General features: G+C 34.6%; 1 protein-coding gene across 2 annotated transcripts in view; it reads left to right on the top strand.

The window, feature by feature from the left end:
- USO1 (USO1 vesicle transport factor) overlaps positions 1 to 19,752 on the top strand; it is an 86,298-nt gene that overhangs the window by 24,093 nt on the left and 42,453 nt on the right. For both annotated transcript variants that reach the window (XM_008693227.2, XM_040625361.1), the window contains exons 4-7: positions 7,457 to 7,533; positions 17,831 to 17,931; positions 18,298 to 18,400; positions 18,556 to 18,611. In XM_008693227.2, the coding sequence (XP_008691449.1) occupies positions 7,457 to 7,533; positions 17,831 to 17,931; positions 18,298 to 18,400; positions 18,556 to 18,611 (337 nt within the window). The remainder of the gene's footprint in view (positions 1 to 7,456; positions 7,534 to 17,830; positions 17,932 to 18,297; positions 18,401 to 18,555; positions 18,612 to 19,752) is intronic.

The raw sequence follows: 19,752 nt of genomic DNA, 5'->3' as shown, positions 1-19,752 counted from the left end.
TCTCCTTCAACTGCCTTTTGACCCAAGTCTAACCTAGTTGGTAGCGCCTTTCCATTCAAGCAAGAAACTATAGGATTCGTGCTGAACTTACCCTCTCCTTAACCCATTATGCTCATCTAGACCAAAAACCAGCTGGAATCCATGAATTTCTCCCAGTTTCCTTTCCTTGTTAATCTTTAGTTCTGGCTTAGTATCAGTGACTGAAACCATTTTCAGAGCCACTGTATTAATTATCTTTATTATTATTATTACTTTCGCTGTATAACAAATTATTTCAAAACTTCATAGCTTGAAATAATATTTATTTATTACCTCACACTTCCTGTAGATCAGAAATTCAGCAGTGACTTAGCTAGGTGGTTCTGGCTCAGTCTCTCATGAAGTTGCAGTCAAGATTTCAGCCAGGACTGCAGTCGTCTGAAGGCTCGATTGAGAAGATCTGTTTCCAAAATGGCTCACTGACCTCGCTGATGGCAGGAGGCTTCATTACCTTACCGTGTTGCTCTACTAGGCTGCTTGAACATCCTTATGATATGGTAACTGGCTTCTCCCAGAACAAGCAATCCTAGAGACAGCAAAGAGAAAGCCACAAGGCCTTTTAGGACTTAGGCTCACAAGTCACATACCAGCAATTCTACCACATTCTGTTTATTAGAAGCAAGTTAATAAATACAGCATACACCTAAGTGGAGGAGAATAGGTTCCATCCCTTGAAGGGATCTGTATCAAAGAGTTTTTGAACATAGTTTAAAACCACCACTACCTCCAGAGTGTATTCTTTGCCCCTGATCTTTTTGTCCCTCCATTCAGGCTGTGCGTTATAAGTCTGATGTATAAATCTTTTTTTAGTTAATGCATTTCAGCAGCTCAGTGCAATGTGAAGTCTAAGTTCTTTTTTTGTTTTAAGATTTTATTTGTTTGAGAGAAACAGAGAGAGCACAGCCGGGGGAGGGGCAGAGGGAGAGGGAGAAGCATACTTCCTGCTGAGCAGGGAGCCCAGCTCAGGACTCAATCCCAGGACCCTAGGATCAGACCCTGGGATCATGACCTGAGCCCAAGACAGACGCCCCACTGATTGAGGCACCCAGACACCCCTGAAGTCTTAAGTTCTTAAAGCAAAGCATATAAGCTTTTTTTTAAAGGTCTTGCCTGTCTAACCTCAGAGTCTCTTTTTCAGTTATATTTCAGCAATGCCCAACTGCTTGTTCATACCAATTAGGACCTTTCCTCTTCTCAGACAGTACAACCCACATTGTCTACCTTTTCAAAACCAAATAATTCTAATGTATTTAAATAAATGCATTGGATGTGTTAGGATTATCTGTTTTATTGACATCATAGTAAATAACTGTGGTAGGCAGAATAACAGCCCCCCAAGGATGTTCAAATCCTTATTACCACAACCTATGAATGTTACCTTAGAGGGCAAAAGGGACTTTGCAGATGTGATTAAGGACTTTGAGATGGAGAGATTATCCTACATTATCCCGGTGGGCCCAGTGTAATCCCAAGGTTTCTTAAAAGTGGAACAGGAATGCAAAAGAGGAGGTCAGAGTGAGGTGATATGAAAGATCTCGACCTGTCATTGCTGGCTTCAAAGATGGAGGAAGGGGGCCTCTAGAGAACTGCAAAAGGCACAGAAACAGATTTTCCCCTAGAGCCTATAGAAAGGAAGGGAGCCCTGCTGAGACCTTGATTTTGGTGCAGGGAGACCCATTTCGGACTTCTGACTTCCAGAACTTTAAGATCATATATTTGTATTGTTGAAGCCGCTAAGCTTGTGGTAATCTGTTATAGCATCAGTTGAAAACAATTACAGTAAACTAAAGTTAGTCATCTGCTTTACGTAATATTCCAGGTTAGAGAAAATGGACCCTAGATCAAAGAACTTCAGTGCGATGATGATACGTACATATAATCTATAATGTTTCTTTTTTATTCCATGTACACCTTTTCTCACTGAGTCTTAGGAAGTTAGTAATGAAATGACTAACATCTCAGTATGGAAAATGGAACGCTTACCTGTTATGTAAAGTGACCTTAATTGTCACTTTAAGTGCACAGCTGAAAATGAATGTGTAGATATTAGATATTCTTTTTTTTAAATATTTAATTTATTTATTAGAGAGAAAGAGAACACAGAGGGAGAGGGAGAAGCAGGCTCCCCGCTGAGCAGAGAGCCTAATGCGGAACTCGATCCCAGGACCGCGGGATCATGACCTGAGCCAAAGGCAGACGCTTAACCAACCGAGCCACCCAGGCGTCTGGGTAGATAAATTTTGAAAGCATGATGGATGGTGATGGCATGTAGAGTGGAAAGTAAGAGTGAGACACAGGACACAAAGATTCAGTGAATATGAAGAAGTGATTAGGAGTGATAAAGCAAAGATGATGGACAAAGTGGATCACAACCAGATGTAAATCTCGAAGTAGGCTTTAAAAATAATTATTTATAAAAAATACTGTTTGTCATTTTGTTTTTGGGAAATTGAGGAACATCTTTTAAGAGAGTATTAAGGAACTGGGAATAGAAAGAAATTTCTATTATATATTTATTTATATATATATAATTTCTATATTATATAGATAAAGAGAATCTATGAAAATCCAGAACACCAGATGCAGTGGTGAAAAACTGAATGCTTTCCATGTAAGATCAGGTACAAGATCACAGTGTTCCCTCTAGCCACCTCTATCCAACACTGAAATGGATGTTCTAGCTAAAGCAATTGGGCAAGGAAACAAAATAAAAGGTATACAGATTGGAAAGGAAGAAGTAAAATTACACATACTCTCAGATGATATGATCTTGTATATAGAAAATCCTTAGGAAAAAACAATCAGAACTAATAAATTCAGCAAAGTTGAAGGTTACAAGCTCAGTATAAAAAACCAATTATATTTCGATACACTAGCAATGAACAATCAGTTAACAGAATTAAGAAAACAATTCCATTTAAGTAACATAAAAATTAAAATACTTTGGAATAAATTTTACTAAAAAAGTACAAGAATTGTACACTGGAAACCGCAACACATTATTGAAAGAAATTACCCGAGACTCAAAGAAATGAAAAGACATTCTGTGTTCATGGCCAGAAAGAAGGAATATTATTAAGATGGTAGTGTATCCCAACTTGATTTACAGATTCATACAATCACTATAAAAATCCTAGTTGCCATTTTTGCCGAAATTAACAAGCTGATTGTCAAATTTGTATGGGAATGCATAGGATCCAGAATAGATCCCAAACTACCTTGAAAAAGAACAAAGTCGAAGGGCTCATATTTCCTGGTTTTAAATACTTAGCACAAAATGATAGTAAACAAGACTTTGTGACACTGGCATAAGGACAGATATATAGATCAACAAAATAAAAAGGCTAGAAATAAAGCCTAACATACATTTGAACTGATTTTTGGCAAGGATGAAAAGACCATTCAATGGAGAAAATTTCTTCAACAAATAGTGCTGGGACAACTAAGTATTCACTTCACACCATACACAAAAATTAGGTCAAAAGGGATAAACCCTAATTGTAAGCGCTAAAGCTATAAAGCCCTTAGGAGAAACACAGGCATAAATCGTCAAAACCTTGGCTTAGGTAATGGTTACTTATATAGGACACTAAAAGCGTAAGCAAGAAAAGACAAAACAGATAAACTGGACTTTGTCAAAATTAAAAACTTTTATCCTTCAAAGGACCCTATCAAGAAAGTAAAAAGACAACCCAAAGAATGGGAGAGAGTATATGCAAATCATATATCTGATAAGGGACTTATGTCCAGAATACATATACAATTCAACAATGAAAAGATAAGTAATCCAATTAGAAACAGGCAAATGGGTGCCTGGGTGACTCAGTCCGTTGAGCGTCTGCCTTTGGCTCGGGTCATGGTCCTGGGATTGGGCCCTGCATCAGGCTGCCTGCTTGCAGGGAGCCTGCCTCTCCCTCTCCTCCCCGCTTGTGCTCTCTCTCTCTTTCTCTCTCAAATAAATAAATAAATAAATAAATAAAATCTTAAAAAAAAAAAAAACCAAAACAGGCAAAAGATTTGAATACAAATTTCTCCAAAAAAAGTATACAAATGGTCAATAAGCACATGAAAAGATGTTCAAAATAGTCATTAAGGAAACACAAATCAAAACCAAGTGAGACACCAAGTTGCACTCACGAGGATGGCTGTTAAGGGAAAAAAAGAGGACAATAACAAATATTGCTGAGGAGAAACTGTACCTTCAAACACTGCGGGTGGGAATATAAAATGGTATAGCCTCTGGAAATTTAGCAGTTCCTCAAAAAGTTAAACATGGAGTTACCACATGACCTGACGGTTTCATTCTTATGTATAAAAAATGTTCACACAAAAACTAATACATGAAAATTCATAGCAGCTTTATTCATAATAGCCAATAAATGAAAATAGCCCCAATGTCCATCAGCTGACAAATGGGTAACAAAAGGAGGTATATCCCTTCAATGGACTATTGAGCCATAAAGGATGAAATGCTAATACATGTTACAAAATGGATGAACCCTGAAATACTATTCTAAGTGAAAGAAGCCAGACACAAAAGCCACATACTACATGATTCCATTTATATGAAGTGTTCCAAATAGACCTATAGACACAGGGGCGCCTGGGTGGCTTAGGCGGTTAAGTGGCTCAGGTCATAATCTCAGAGTTGTGAAATCAAGCCCTGCGTTGGGCTTGTGCTGCGCATAGAGCCTGCTTAAGATTCTCTCTCTTCTCTCTCTCCCTGTGCCCCTCCCCCCCAAAAAAAACCTCCCAAAATCTGTAGACACAGAGAGTAGATTAGTGCTTGCCAGGCACTGGGGGGAGGAGGGTATAGGGAATGATAACTAATGGATACAGGATTTCTTTTGATGTGATGAAAATGTTCTAGATTTTGGGGCGCCTGGCTGGCTCAGTCAGTGGAGCTTGCAACTCTTGATCTCAGGGTTGTGAGTTCAAGCCCTATGTTGGGTGTAGAGATGGCTTAAAAATAAAAGCTTTAGGGACACCTGGGTGGCTCAGTCAGTTAAGTGTCTGCCTTTGGGCCAGGACATGATCCCAGGATGCTGGGATCAAGTCTCACATTGGGCTTCTTGCTCAGCGGGGAGACTGCTTCTCCCTCTGCCTGCAGCTCTCCCTGCTTATGTGCTCTCTCTTTCTGTCTGACAAATAAATAAAATCTTTTAAAAATATTAAAAAATTAAAGCTTTAAAAAAAAAGCAAAAAGAAAATGTTCTGGATTTACGTAGTGGTGATGGTTGCACAACTCTGTGAATATACTAAAGCCACTGAAATGTATACTTTAAAAGGGTGAACTTTATGGAATACAAATTATATCTCAGTTTTTACAATGACTATCTAGGTGTCATGTTTTGGAAACAGAAATTAGACAACTTTCAGGCTCTGAGTGTAGGTCTTAAGAAAATGAGCAGTCTCTCCTCAATATGACTATAAAAGAAGCAGACCCACAGACAGATGGAGAGTTTCAGGCTATGTCAAGATAGGGAACAGAGGGGTGCATGGGTGGCTCAGTCGTTTAAGCGTCTGCCTTCGGCTCAGGGTGTGATCCCGGCGTTCTGGGATCGAGCCCCACATCAGGCTCCTCCACTGGGAGTCTGCTTCTTCCTCTCCCACTCCCCCTACTTGTGTTCCCTCTCTCGCTGGCTGTCTCTCTCTCTCTGTTAAATAAATCAATAAAATCTTTAAAAAAAAAAGAAAAAGAAAAGAAAGGGAACAGAGCTCTTTGTGATGCAGCCAAGAATGAAGGGGATTCAGTAGAAGCATTCTGAGAGTGTTAGTTGGAAAGGCCAGGAGAAGAAGCATGAAACAGTAAGGAAGAGGGGCGCCTGGCTGGCTCAGTCTGTAGAGCATGTGACTCTTGATCTCTGGGGTCATGAGTTCGAGCCCAAGGTTGGGCAAAGAGTTTACTTAACAACAACAACAAAGCAAACAAACACTAATGAAGATGAGACATGGAAGGAGATGGCTACAGAATACAGACCTTTCTTTGCATTCCTTGAAGTTAAAAAAAAAATAACTCAGAACACTTTGAAAACAGAAAGCAATAAATATCAGAGGCAGGGGCGCCTGGGTGGTGCAGTCGTTAAGCGTCTGCCTTCGGCTCAGGGCGTGATCCCGGTGTTCTGGGATCGAGCCCCACATCAGGCTCCTCCACTAGGAGCCTGCTGCTTCCTCTCCCACTCCCCCTGCTTGTGTTCCCTCTCTCGCTGGCTGTCTCTGTCAAATTAATAAATAAAGTCTTTAAAAAAATATATCAGAGGCAAATGGAAAGGGAATTTAATTTAGCACAAGAAAGGGAATGAAACACAAGAAGGCTTATAGAAGCTTAGCTTTGTTGTCTAAGAGGCACGATAAAATACCAAGCAGCCCTTACGTGATACAATTATAAGTTCATACATTCACCGGCTAATGGTACACCCTACTTCCAAGCATGGTGCCTGGCACATAGTAAATGTGCAGTAAATGTTTTTAAAAATCTATTTCTTAACGTTTATATCAAGAATACCTAGGGCCACCTGCATGGCTCAATCGGTTAAGCATCTGCCTTCAGCTCAGGTCATGATCTCAGGGTCCTGGGATCGAGCCCTGCATCCGGCTCCCTGCTTGGTGGAAAGCCTGCTTCTCCCTCTGCCCCTCTCCCTACTTGTGCTCTCTCTCTCTCTTTCTCCCTCTATCTCTCAAATAAATAAATTAAATCTTAAAAAAAAAACAAAATTTGTCTGTCAACAACTATAATCTCATAACTCCCTGATTTTATAAATAGTATTATTTTTACCATAAGTTTTTTGTTTTGTTTGTGTGTTTGTTTGTTTCTAGAAAATAAAGTATAGAGCAGGGAAACAAATTCTAGTAGTCCAACCAGGAATAACACTGTTAAATATATATATATATATTATATTTAATATATTATATTATATATATAAATATCATAAAACATTTATACAAACATAAACACCCATAAAATTACCTGGGTTATACTAACTTTGCTGGTTTTAAAGTTGAATTTACTTTAAGAAATTTATAAGTTGTTTTTAAAAAGTGTATATAGACACACACAGGAATGTAGATGTATTTTTTGCTAAATGGGGTCATTCTGTACATTAATTTTTATATTTAACTATTTTCTACTGGCATTTTATCAAGGGTGTTTTAATTACCATGTCATTAAACATTCTTTAAAAATACTGTTTTTCATTGCTGCTATACTTTTTTTTAATATTACCCATTTAGGTTGCTTCTAATCTTCCACTATTATAAGTAACCTTTATACATTCTTTAAGTTGCTACTCTGCTACTTTCTTAGCATAGATTTTAAATTAATATTTTATACTGTCTTCCTAAATAACTGTCTAAAAATGGTCATAACAGTTTACACTCTAACTAACAGTGTGTAAGTGTAATAATTTCTTTTTTCCAGTTCGGATTCTGAAATAATAGGTTATGCTTTGGACACACTATATAATATAATATCTAATGATGAAGAAGAAGAAGTAGGTAAGTTTCTTTTATTATGTTTTTTTTTTTCCTTCTATTGTGTTTCTCTACATAAAATAGCATATGCTGTATATCCTGGAGTTGTGCCAATTTTGCTGGTTTTAAAGTTGAATTTATTTTATAAATTTATTTATAAGGGTTTTTTCTTTTTTAACCAATAAAGGAAAGACCTATGCTTAGTCCCAGAAAAGTATATTTAAAATGATTACTTTGTATGTTATTTAGAGATGGAATTAGAGTCTTCTTTTTTATAAAATACTTTTTTTTTCTTTTTCTTTTTTTTTTTTTCTTTAAGAGTCGGATGCTTACAGAGCACCTAGGTGATTCAGTTGGTTAAGCATCCAACTCTTGATCTCATCTCAGGTCTTGATCTCAGGGTCATGAATTCAAGCCCTGCATGAGGCTCCACACTGGACATTGAGCCTACTTGGGAAAAAAAAAAAAAAAAGATGCTTAATCAACTGAACCACCCAGGCACCCCTTTTTATAAAACATATACATATATATATGTACACACACACACACATACATATATATTATTTTATTTTTATTTTTAGATTTTATTTATTTATTTGAGTGAGAGAGTGACAGAGCACGAGCAGGCAGAGGGGCAGAGGGAGAGGGAGAAGCAGACTCCCCGCTGAGCAGGGAGCCCGATGTGGGGCTCGATCCCAGGACATGAGCTGAAGGCAGACGCTTAACTGACTGAGCCACCCAGGTGCCCCTGTAAAATATTTTGCCCTTTTTGTATTTGGATTTAGTTAGACAGTATGAATATTAGTAATTTCAGGTTAAATAAATCATTTTTGGCTATTAAAAAACAAACTTTTATTTATGTGTTATTGTCTGGTGAGCAATATGAAATTAGAGGGGTTTTTCCTAATAAATACTTAAACTTTTAACATAGGACTTTCGTTAGTTTATAAAGAGCAACAACTTATTAAATTTAGAAAATTTCTTTACGTTAGTCTGGTGTGAAATGATACAAATCAGTTTAAAATTCACACACTGCTTTGGTACATCTTTCTTTTCCTATTTTAGTTTCATATTACTTGCATATTTAAAATAAGGTAGTCTGTCATCTTACTATATTGTCGGTATGTGAAATACTTAACTACAAGTCTATATACATTTCTTTCTATATATTGTAAAAACGTATTCCTTGAGTAAGATTTGACAATGCTATTGAAGAATGCATTCTTTACATCACATTGGCTGTTGAAGAACATAGTGGGTGTTTCATTATTCTAGGCAACCAGAAAGGTGGGCATATTTGTGTATTTTAGAATTTTAATTTAGATTATAAGATTTTTCAAAATTCTAAGTAGACAAAATTATAAAGAAATGTAGATAATCATAAGTTTGTATATATTTATTATGATAAAAACAGAGCAGAAATATATATAGGTATTAACTTCACAGAATACCAGTAATAGGAACATTTGAAACTGGGTCATGTCGAATGGTCACAGTTTCTTGGACTTAAATATTCTTTTTCTTAAATTTGTATTTCTCTGTGGTATCTGGCTAACAGCTTAACTTTATTAATTTCTCAGGGGTAAGAAAATCTTTTTCTTTTTTTTTAAAGATTTTATTTATTTATTTGAGAGAGAAGAAAGCACAAGCCGGGGAGGGCAGAGAGAAAGAGGGAGAAGCAGACTCCCTGCTGAGCAGGGAGCCTGACATGGGCTCAATCCCAGGACCCCAGGATCATGACCTGAGTGAAAGGCAGACGTTTAACTGACTGAGCCACCGAGGCGCCCTGAAAAAATCTGTAGTAAACATGTTTGGTACCCATAGCTGTCAGTCACCAGACAACACTTAAATACAATGCACACAAGAACATGCTCTGAAGAAAAAGACACTTCTCTTCCTAGTTATTTCTCAGATGAGAAAATCAGGTGCAACACACTTGTTAGAACACATTACAATAAAAGACATTTTCTTTCTTTTTTTGTTTTTTTAGTTTCAGATAGAATTTAGCTCTTTTTCTAGTCTGCAACAGATAATTTTTGTATTTTAAAAAATCATGGAGGAGCAATATTTCTAGTTAGGTGGTTTTCCTTCATTATAAATTTATAATATAATCATGTTTAGAGTCCAGTTTTTTGTCTCTATGTATTTGGGCACTTTGTTTTAAATTCAGCATCCAAAAATGAATCTTTGGATAAAACAAGATAAACAGTTCCTTCAGGAAACAGCAGTAGAGTCACTTTTTCTAGGGAACATTAAGATAGGAACTTAAACTTTGTTCTGAAAATTTACTTATCCTGAAGGACCAGTTTTAAAAAAATGTGGATATTGAGAGATATGCTCTTCAGTTCTGTTACTGATACTTTTTCTCTGTTCCTTCATCAAAAGGTAATTCTTAGCTGATATAATGAACTCCATTTTAGAGTTCTTTATCTTGGGGATATTTACAGTCCTTTAATGATAAATCCTGAATATATAGTATATGCTTGCTATATCTCTTTTAGGCTATCTCAGATTTTGAATAAAATGAATGAGCCTTTTCTTCCAAGAGATTATGTTACTTATTTGACATTTTTAAGCTCTTATTTGTTTTATTGTGAATACTACTACATAGAAACTGTTTTCTTCATCACCTACTTTTTATTTATATATTTTTGTCTACCTTTTCAGATGATGTTGAAGGTAAAAGATTGCATTTACATATGCATGATGCTTTTAGGCATAATTTCTGGTAATATAAAAGGACACTGTCAAGTGATGTTTCTTCTGGCTGGTAAAAAATGTTGAGATTTGTTTCACTATATTAGAATTCCCTAATTAAAGGGAAATATTTGATAATTTTATATTGCTATTTATTTTTTCTATGTCTACTAAGTCTATTCATTGTCCAGAACATAGAATATATTCTAGTACATCTTTTAACAACATTAAAGCTTTTTCTCTGGCAGGATAGTCTATTCAAATTACTTTTTGTGTACTTCTTGAAGAAAACTTTTGAGGCAGTTTATTTAAAAATAAAAATTTTTGAATATGTATACATACATATGTATACATATAAATTTCACATATATTCAACAAGAACTGGAAGGTATTCTAGTTTAGAGAATACTTATATGTTGATATTGTCCCTTTAAAATAATGCATGCACAATAATGTCTGGTTAGTGACACTTTTTATATTAATTCATAGAACTCACCAACATTGTCCTTCTTTTTTCTGGTGGCTTGTTTCCAGTTCCATTTATTTTTAACATTAGTATTTCTTTTCCTCATAATTAAAGTAACCAAGTTTTATTTTGTTTTGCCATTTTTCCTGCGATCCTTAATTTTTTTAAAATGAGGAGAGGAGTATTCTTATCTAAAGTAGGTTTAAAATGTTGCATAACAAAATAAACTATACTTAACAAAAAACTAACTTATCGAAGTGTGTAGCCTTAACCTTTGTGATGTTTGAATCCCTTGTTTGAAAGCAGAAAATACCAAAGCATGATGCCTTTACTCTTGTAAAAATAAGCTGGTTTCCTTGCTGGGTAATAGAGATTAGTCATAGTTGTTTCTATTATTGTTTCCTCATTTTTGTGTAGAGCTGTAAAATTTACAGTGCTTTCATGTCCGTTGTCTTATTTGAGCCTCATAGCAGCCTGTGAGGTATGTGGTATTTTTCTCTTTTCTAAAGATGAGAAAAAATAATTAATTAATTAAAGATGAGAAAATAGAAGCCCAGAGATCATGTAACTTACATAATATCATCTAGTGAGTAGGATAACAGTATTTTTTAAAAAGATTTACTTCTTTATTTATTTATTTTAGAGAGAGAGAGAGAACATGAGCAGTAGGGAGGGAGAGGGAGAATCTCAAGCAGACTCTGTGCTGAGTGCAGAGGCTGACACAGGGCTTGATTTCACAACCTTGAGATCACAGCCTGACTTCAAACCAAGAGTCGGATGCTTAACCAAAGGTGCCACCCAGGCTCCCCAATAGTATTTTTTAATATACTTTTTTTTCTAAGTATCCCATAGATTTCTTTTTGTTTGTTTGGTTTGGTTTGGTATTTTTGTTTGAAGTTTTTATTTAAATTCTGGTGTGTTAAGTAGATTTCTGATTTAATAAATTGTGGCCATTTTTCTGACTAGATTATCTTTAGTAAATCTTGTAATTTAGGATTTAGACATATTAAAAATTAAAAACATTAAAATTATATTAAATTATATTAAACTATATTAAAAAATACAGATGTGCCTGTTTAATGGAGCACAGTGTAGAAGTTTACTTGATATTTTTTCACTATGAGTTAGGACTACTTTTACTAGAATATCTTTCTGTAAAGCAGTTTTGTCCTCTGTAATACAGGTTATGAACTTTATATGGAATGGAATTCCAAAGAGAAGGTCCAGAAATATTTTTTGTTTTTATGTGTTTTTTTTGAGAGAGAAAGAGAGCACGTGAGAGCGTGTGTGCGAGTGGAGGAGAGGGCGGAGAGGCAAAGGGGAAGAGAGAATCTTAAGCAGGCTCCAGGCCCAGCACAGAGCCTACCTTGGAGCCCACCGCCAGGCTCAAACTCAGAACCCTGAGATTATAACCTGAGGCAAAATCAAGAGTCGGTCTTGACCGACTGAACCACCCAGGCATCCCCGAGAAATGTTTTTGAATATTGTTTATACCGCTGGAGAAATTAAAACTGTAAATAAACATTTGAAAATAAAAATATATATACATATTTTGTTAAAAGTCAGTCATGTAAATAGGCCTAAAATGTTTCCAGAGTATATAGTAAGGACTTTAAAAAAGCAATCTTTAATTTGATATAACGTTCTTAGACTTATTTTCACTATAGTAACAAAGGACCATTTAGTTCTTACATTTTCATTTATCTTACTCTAAAGGGTCATTTATTTTTACAGGCTATATAAGTATAACATATAGTATATAATGTATACAATGTAGAAAAAATAGACTTAGCTCTAGGAATTTTAAAATAAGTATATTGGGTAAGAGAGGATGGTTTACTTGTCTTATACCTTTGCTTACATGTAAAATAAATACGATTTCTCATGAGTTTAATTTTGGTTTATTGCTTTTAGATATAATTAGTGTAGTAGTTGGCTTATGTAAACTACTTATATATAAACTATCAATAGTTTAATTTACTGCTATATCAAAATAGTTTTGTATGTTTAATTGCTTAGCTAATTTTTTGCAAGGCTCTACATTAAAGTTCGGAAGTGCTGTGTTATGACTATAACTTAAAGGAAGTGGAATTTATCTCACACTTTTTTTTAAATCAACAATATTAAAACAGAAGAAACCATAGATCCTTGGAACAGAATCATATTTTACTAGTTCAATTCAAAACATAAATCTTAATTATATATTGTTAAGCTACAGTACTTTATACAGTATAGCTACAGAACAAATCAAATGTATTAACTCTTATTCTTGCCAAGTTATTAGCTTGTGCTCAATGCAGACATTGAATTAAACTTTTTCTTGGGTTAAATCTGCATTCCTTAAAGTGTAGCACAAAAGTCCCAGAGTCCTCTGTATTAAAAGGGCCCATAGTTAAATAAACATAACATACCATATTCCCCTCTGAAGCATCACAGAATTTACATTAGTACAATAAGTGCTGAGAATTCTGCAGTAAAGAAACCTATTCAACTTTGTTTAATCCAGATACATTTGGGCAAAGGCGCTTGCTTTCATCAGATACTTACTAACATGCCACACTGTCCTGCATTTTGAGAAATACCCATAGATTAGTTATTTGCATTTATCCACATAAAAACTTTTCAGCATTTTAAAAAAACGTTTCATAGGAAGAATTCATTAAGTCTGTATATGTTTTTTTCCCTTCCTTTTTAGATTAGTTTTAATAATATTCTCCCAAATGTCAGTGACTTTTATTTTGAGCTTTTCTCTAGAGGTCGCAATCTTTTGGCCCAAGGGCATTGTCTGCCTTATAAGCAAGGTTGTTTGACCCACTTAATATTAAAATAAATAAGTTGCCGGTATTACAAATTGGGAGCATTCACATGAGATTTTGGATTTTATATTTTTGTTTTTAAAAAATCTGAGGACTGACAACGCTGGGCCTGCATTCGCACTTGGCAGTCAGTTGGTGCTTCCCCTAGGCAGGGCATATACTCTCCAGCCTTCCTGTTGTCTTACACCCAGCCTGCTTCACTCCCATATATTACTGTCTTGAGTTTTATATTACTAGTTGAGTTTTTACTCTCCACCATATTCGCACCACTGAAATAAAAACAAGATTCGGATTTCTTCTCCCTCACAACAGCTTTCTTTTTTGTTTTCTTTTTTTTTTTTTAAGATTTGATTTTATGTATTTATTTGAGAGGGAGAGCACACATGCATGTGAGAGAGTACAAGTTGCGGGGGGTGAGGGTGGACAAAAGGGGAGGGAGAGGTAGAAAATCCCAAGCCTGAGGCAGGGCTCCATCCTAAGGCCCCAAGATCATGACCTGAGCCGAAATCAAGATACGCATAACCCACTGAGCCACCCAGGTGCCCCAGGACAGCTTTCTTGAAGTATAATTGAAATATAATGATTGCACATATATAAATGTACAATATGATGAGTTTCGACATGTATAAACCGATGAAACCATCACCACCACCACCAAAATAATGAACATATCTGAAAGTTCCTTTGTGCTCGTTTGTAATCAGTCCCTCCTCCTAGCCCCCATTTATTCACACATCTGCTTTTATCACTGTGGATTACTTTGCATTTTTCTAGAATTTTTTATAAATGAGATCATACAGTATATACTTTCTTCTTGGTTTTTTTTGGGGGGGGTCTATCTTCTTTCCCACAACAATTATTTTGATTTTCATCCATGTTTATATCAATATTTCATTTTTTAAAAATTGTTGAGTAGTATTCTGTTTTATAAATATATAGCAGTTTGTTAGTTCATTGCCCCCTTGGTGGGCATTTGGGTTGTTTCTAGTTTTTAGCTGTTACATGTAAAGCTATTGTAAACATTCATATACAAGTCTTTGTGTGGACATATGTTTTCATTTCTCTTCAGTAAAAACCTAGGAGTACAATGGCTAAGGAATATAATAGGTGTATATTTAGCTTTATAAGAAATTTGCCAAACTTTTTTCAAAGTACTTGTACCATTTTACATGCCCACTGGAATGTGTATGAGAGTATATGAGAGTTCCAGGCCCTTCACATCCTCTCCAATACCTGATATGGTCAGTCTTTTAAAATTTTAGCCATTCTAATAGGTGTGAAATAGTATCTCACGGTAGTTTTAATTTTGTAATGAATAATATAATAATAATATTGAACAACTTTCCTTGTGTTTTTTCGGTCATCCATATAACTTTCTTCTTCGGCGAAGTGTTTATTCAAATCTTTTGTTCATTTTTACTGTTTTTTTTTTTTTAATCTTATACTTGAGTTGTAAGAATTCCTTATCTATTCTAGATACAAGGCCTTTGAAGTGTTTACTTCACAAATATTTTCTTCTAGTCTGTGATTTTCCTAACATTGTATTTTAAAGAGCAAAAGTTTTACATTTTAAGTCCAGTTTATTGATTTTTTTCTTTTATAATTAGACTGTTTCCTTTTTATGAAATCTTTGCCAAACTTAAAATCACTAAGATTTTCTCCTATGTTTTCTTTTTAAAGTTTTGTAGTTTTAACTCCTGTGATTAGGTCTGTGGTTTCTAGTTTTGCACTTAGGTCTATGATCCATTTTGAACTAATAATTTCTGGACTTTGTATTTTATTGGTCTGTCCTTCTACCAATAGGATACTGTCTTGATTACTATAGCTTTATAATAAATCTTGAAATGTTGATGTGTAAATCCTCCAACTTTGTTCTTTTTCAAAGTCCTCTTGGCTCTTTTAGGTTCTTTGCATTCCCTTATCAATCTTAGAATCAGTTTGTCAATTTCTACCAAAAAAGGCTGACTGAGATTTTGATTCAGATTCTGTTCAATCTGTTGATTGATTTGAGAAAAATGGACATCTTAACACTATTGCACCTTCTAATATAAGAGCACAGTAATATATTTATTTAGGTCTTCCTTTAATTTCTTTCAATGCCATTTTGGAGTTTTCAAAGCATAATCCTGTTTGTTTGTGTTTTTTTAAGATTTTATTTATTTTTTTGACAGAGAGAGCACACACAAGCAGGGGGAGCAGCAGGCAGAGGGAAAAGGAGAGGCAGGTCCTCTAGGAGCAGGGAGTCCGATGTGGGGCTTGATCCCAGGACCCTGAGCCTGGGCAGATGCTTAACCATCTGAGCCACCCAGGCACCTCCTCAAAGCATGATTCTTATACATCTCTTGTCAAATTTATCCCTAAATCTTTAATAATTTCTGGTGCTATTTTAAGTAGTACTGTTTTTTAAATTTCAGTTTCTAATTGTTCATTGCTAGTATGTAGAAATGTGGTTAAGTTTGTATATTGACCTTTTATCCCATAATTTTGCTAACCTCACTTACTAGTTCTAATAGCTTTTTTATAGATTTCATAGGATTTTTTACATAAATATATCGCCTGTAAATAAAGACAGTTTTATTTCTTCCTTTCCAATCTATATGCCTTTTATTTCTTTTTTCTGCCTTATGGCACTAAGATCGCCAGATCACAATATTGACTAGAAGTGGTAAAAGTAGATATTCTTGGCTCTTTACTGATCTCAAGTGGAAAGCATTCAGTCTTTCACCATTAAGTATGATGTTAGCTGAAAGTATTTTATAGATGCTCTTTATCATCCAGTTTTGTGACTTTAAGTATCATTTATATGTTTACCACTCATGTGTATGTCCAACCCAGACTTCTCCAATGGCACCTATGTAACCATGGGTTTATCTAACTGCTTATTACTTGGTATTTCTGCTCAAATCTTTATAACGTGTCTCATACTTGACATGTCAAAATGAAACTTCTCTCTGTACTCTCAGCTTGCTTCTTCACAGTGTTTTTCATCTCAGTAAATTCCAAATTTCATAAAAAATTTCATAAAAATTATTACCACTAAGTCTACGCTATCTTCACTCCTTTCCTCGATTATTGCTTCCCTGTTGTCTCTATTGATTGTCTCCCTATTTCCCTTGTTCCCCTGATATTCTGTTCTCAGCACAGCTGCCAGAATAATCCTTTTAAAACTGAAGTATTTTGTAAGTAATGTAGTTTGAAGGCTGGAAACATTTAATTCTTTACTGACATGAGATGATAAGAGAAATATTTCCTAAAGTTTCTGAAGGGTAAACCCAGCGTATTTGAGTACTTAGTATTGAAAAACACTTCTACTTTTGCTCTCTTCTTTTTTCTTCAAATAATTAGATGTGATCATCACTGTCACTGTTGGATTGCTTGCTTTCCTATCATCTGGGTTTTTTCCATTTCTAAGCTATATTAATATTAAAATCTCACATTAGAAAAGAACTATTTGAGGGATCTTGACCGCCAGCTCCATTGATTTATAGTCATTGCCTGGAGCCATATGTAGAAAAGGATTAGGTGTGTCTGGCGTGGGTGCGGATATGGGGAGTAGTATATTTGTACTCTCTACATTGCATATATAGCATAGGCAGATTTTAAATGATAATTTGCTTTGGTAATCATTGCTTTAGTTTTTAGTGGTCCTTTACATTTTTTTGACATTGAAACAATACATAGTTTAATCTCAAGACTGTTAAGTCTTAAGGACAATTATAAAATCTTCTAAGGAATGAATTAAAATTAAATGTTAAATTCTGATTTTATTGACAATCAACTTTATAGTATATGTATGTTAATTTTGTGAAAAAATACTGAAGAATATGCAGATGATTTGTTTAATTTTATAATTAAATTATTTAATACAGTAACACTAACAGTCAACAAGGACTCTGTGTTCAATAATGTTTTCAGGGGGAGGGTGATTTTGAGGTATGATTTATACACAGTGAAATTTACTCTTTGTGGTTGTATAGTCCTATGTGTTTTGGCATATGTGTGCCATAGTGTAATCACGATCATATTTGAGGTAGAATATCGCCATCACTCTACTAAGCTCCCTTGTACCCTAATTAGAAGTTTAACCTAAAAATGTCTTTGGAAAGATGTGGGAATTTAGATGTCTTTTCTTTGAATATCATATTTAAACATTTAAAGAATAACTGTTTATTTAAATGACATTTAAAGTTATTTAAGGATAAGCTTTTCAGCATAATTGTGCTATCACTGCCAGCCACACTGTTCTAAGAAAATTACCATTTCTGCTTAGCTCCCTCAACAAAAAGGGTACTTTAAAATAACATAGCATCATATTGAAGTACTTTATCTTTGAATATTACAGAAGAAAATTCCACGAGACAGAGTGAGGATTTGGGAAGCCAGTTTACAGAAATTTTCATTAAGCAGCAAGAAAATGTCACTCTCCTGTTATCTTTATTGGAGGTAAATAAAGAATCTTCTACTTTTGTCATCTTAATAAGCTTTTTTTTTTTTTTTTTTTTTGCCTTTTTGGGTGTTATTGAGGAAGCAACATATACATACCTTTTTAAGGTCGTGAAATTTGTTGTATCATTGCAAGAGATTCACATGCATGTTTTAAGGACTGTATAATTTGTTAAAATATTGTCTGCTTTTTTCCATTTTTATTTTACCTAGGCAGGAATGGTTTAATCAATTTATATTAACTATTTTCTTTTTATTTCTTAAATTACTTTTTAAAGTTTGCTAAACTATGTTTGTAGTTTTTGGTACCACTGTTAGTTGAAAGAAATGTTTTTCTTAAAAATATTTTAAATTCTTATATTGCAGGAGTTTGATTTCCATGTCCGCTGGCCTGCTGTGAAGCTTCTTACTTCTCTTTTAAAACAACTAGGACCTCAGGTGCAGCAAATTATTTTAGTCAGTCCCATGGGTAAGTGACTCATCTTCCTCAAATAATTTTGATTTAAAAGTGAGGATCATTCCTAAAGAGGGAGACTGAAATGATGTGTTAATAAATTGTATAATTTAAAAATCGCTATTTGTATTTTGATCTGCCACTGTTTTTCACATGGTTATATGTTCTAGGTGTTTCAAGATTGATGGACTTATTAGCGGATTCCAGGGAAGTTATACGTAATGATGTAAGTTAAATTCGAAAAATAAGTCTAAGAATATGCAACTTTTCTCCCCCCTCTCTTGTAAATGAAATCTTTGTTGATCCTTATTCAGTGTCATAAGAAGTTAGATTTGGAAATTGGGGGTATTGGCCAATCTTTCAGACCTTTTTAAGTTACAAGACCATTTTATTTCTTCGTTTCCTGCCTATCCGTATTTTGGTGTAGACAGATGATTTTCATATTCAAATTTCTGCTTTCCACAAGTTTAGGATTTCTTCCATCTTTTTTTGAAAGGTTATACTGACACCAAAAAGAGTAAAGGAAACATCCCCAGACATTGAACTGTGTAAACATTGAACATTAAACATCGTATATGTTGCATTGCATTTGGAATCCTCACTCTCATTTGATTGAGTATGGATTTCAAAGGATTTTCCTTGTAATCTTCATTCAACTATAGAGCATGATTTGCTCTGGAGTTATTTTCCATTCTGATTTATTTTATTATTTGCATATAAGTTTGAATATATTGTATTGGTGTGGTATTTTTTTGTTGTTTGAACATTTTTCTGGTTGTTATCTACAACTTGATCAAGACTGTAATACTTTTTTTTTTTTTAATGCTTTTAAAGATTTTATTTTTAAGTAATCTTCATACCTGGTGTGGGGCTTGAACTCACAACCCTGAGATCAAGAGTCTTCCGCTCCACCAATTGAGCCAGCCAGGCACGCCTAGACTGTAATACTTTAGACAACAATTGGAAAAATCCTTTTAAAATTAACTTCTAGAGCTAAGAGAGCATATCAGGTTAATCCATTCTCCATTTTAACACTGAGAAGCCAAAGACTCATGGAAACCAAATGATTTGTTGTTAGTGATGTCTATTCATCTTTGTATATATGGTAACTGGCCTGTGCCTTTCTCATCCTAACTGCTAGTAAATACCATTTGGTTTGCTCTTAGCCTCACAACTGGTTAGTTGCAAAGCAGAGACACAAGTGAAGTGCTCTTGACTTCTAGTTCACATACACTGTTTTTTTTTTAACTTTGTATTTAACATTTTGTAGTATGTATGTCAATGCAGTATTATAAGGGGTGAAATAATATAGTAATGTAACTCTTGAGAGGGACATTTTTAAAACTATTATTCTTTTAAGACAAGTC

Source organism: Ursus maritimus, unplaced genomic scaffold (genome assembly GCF_017311325.1).
Source record: "Ursus maritimus isolate PB19 unplaced genomic scaffold, ASM1731132v1 scaffold_8, whole genome shotgun sequence".
Classification (NCBI taxonomy): Eukaryota; Metazoa; Chordata; class Mammalia; order Carnivora; family Ursidae; genus Ursus; species Ursus maritimus.
This window is presented reverse-complemented; position numbering and strand designations above follow the sequence as displayed.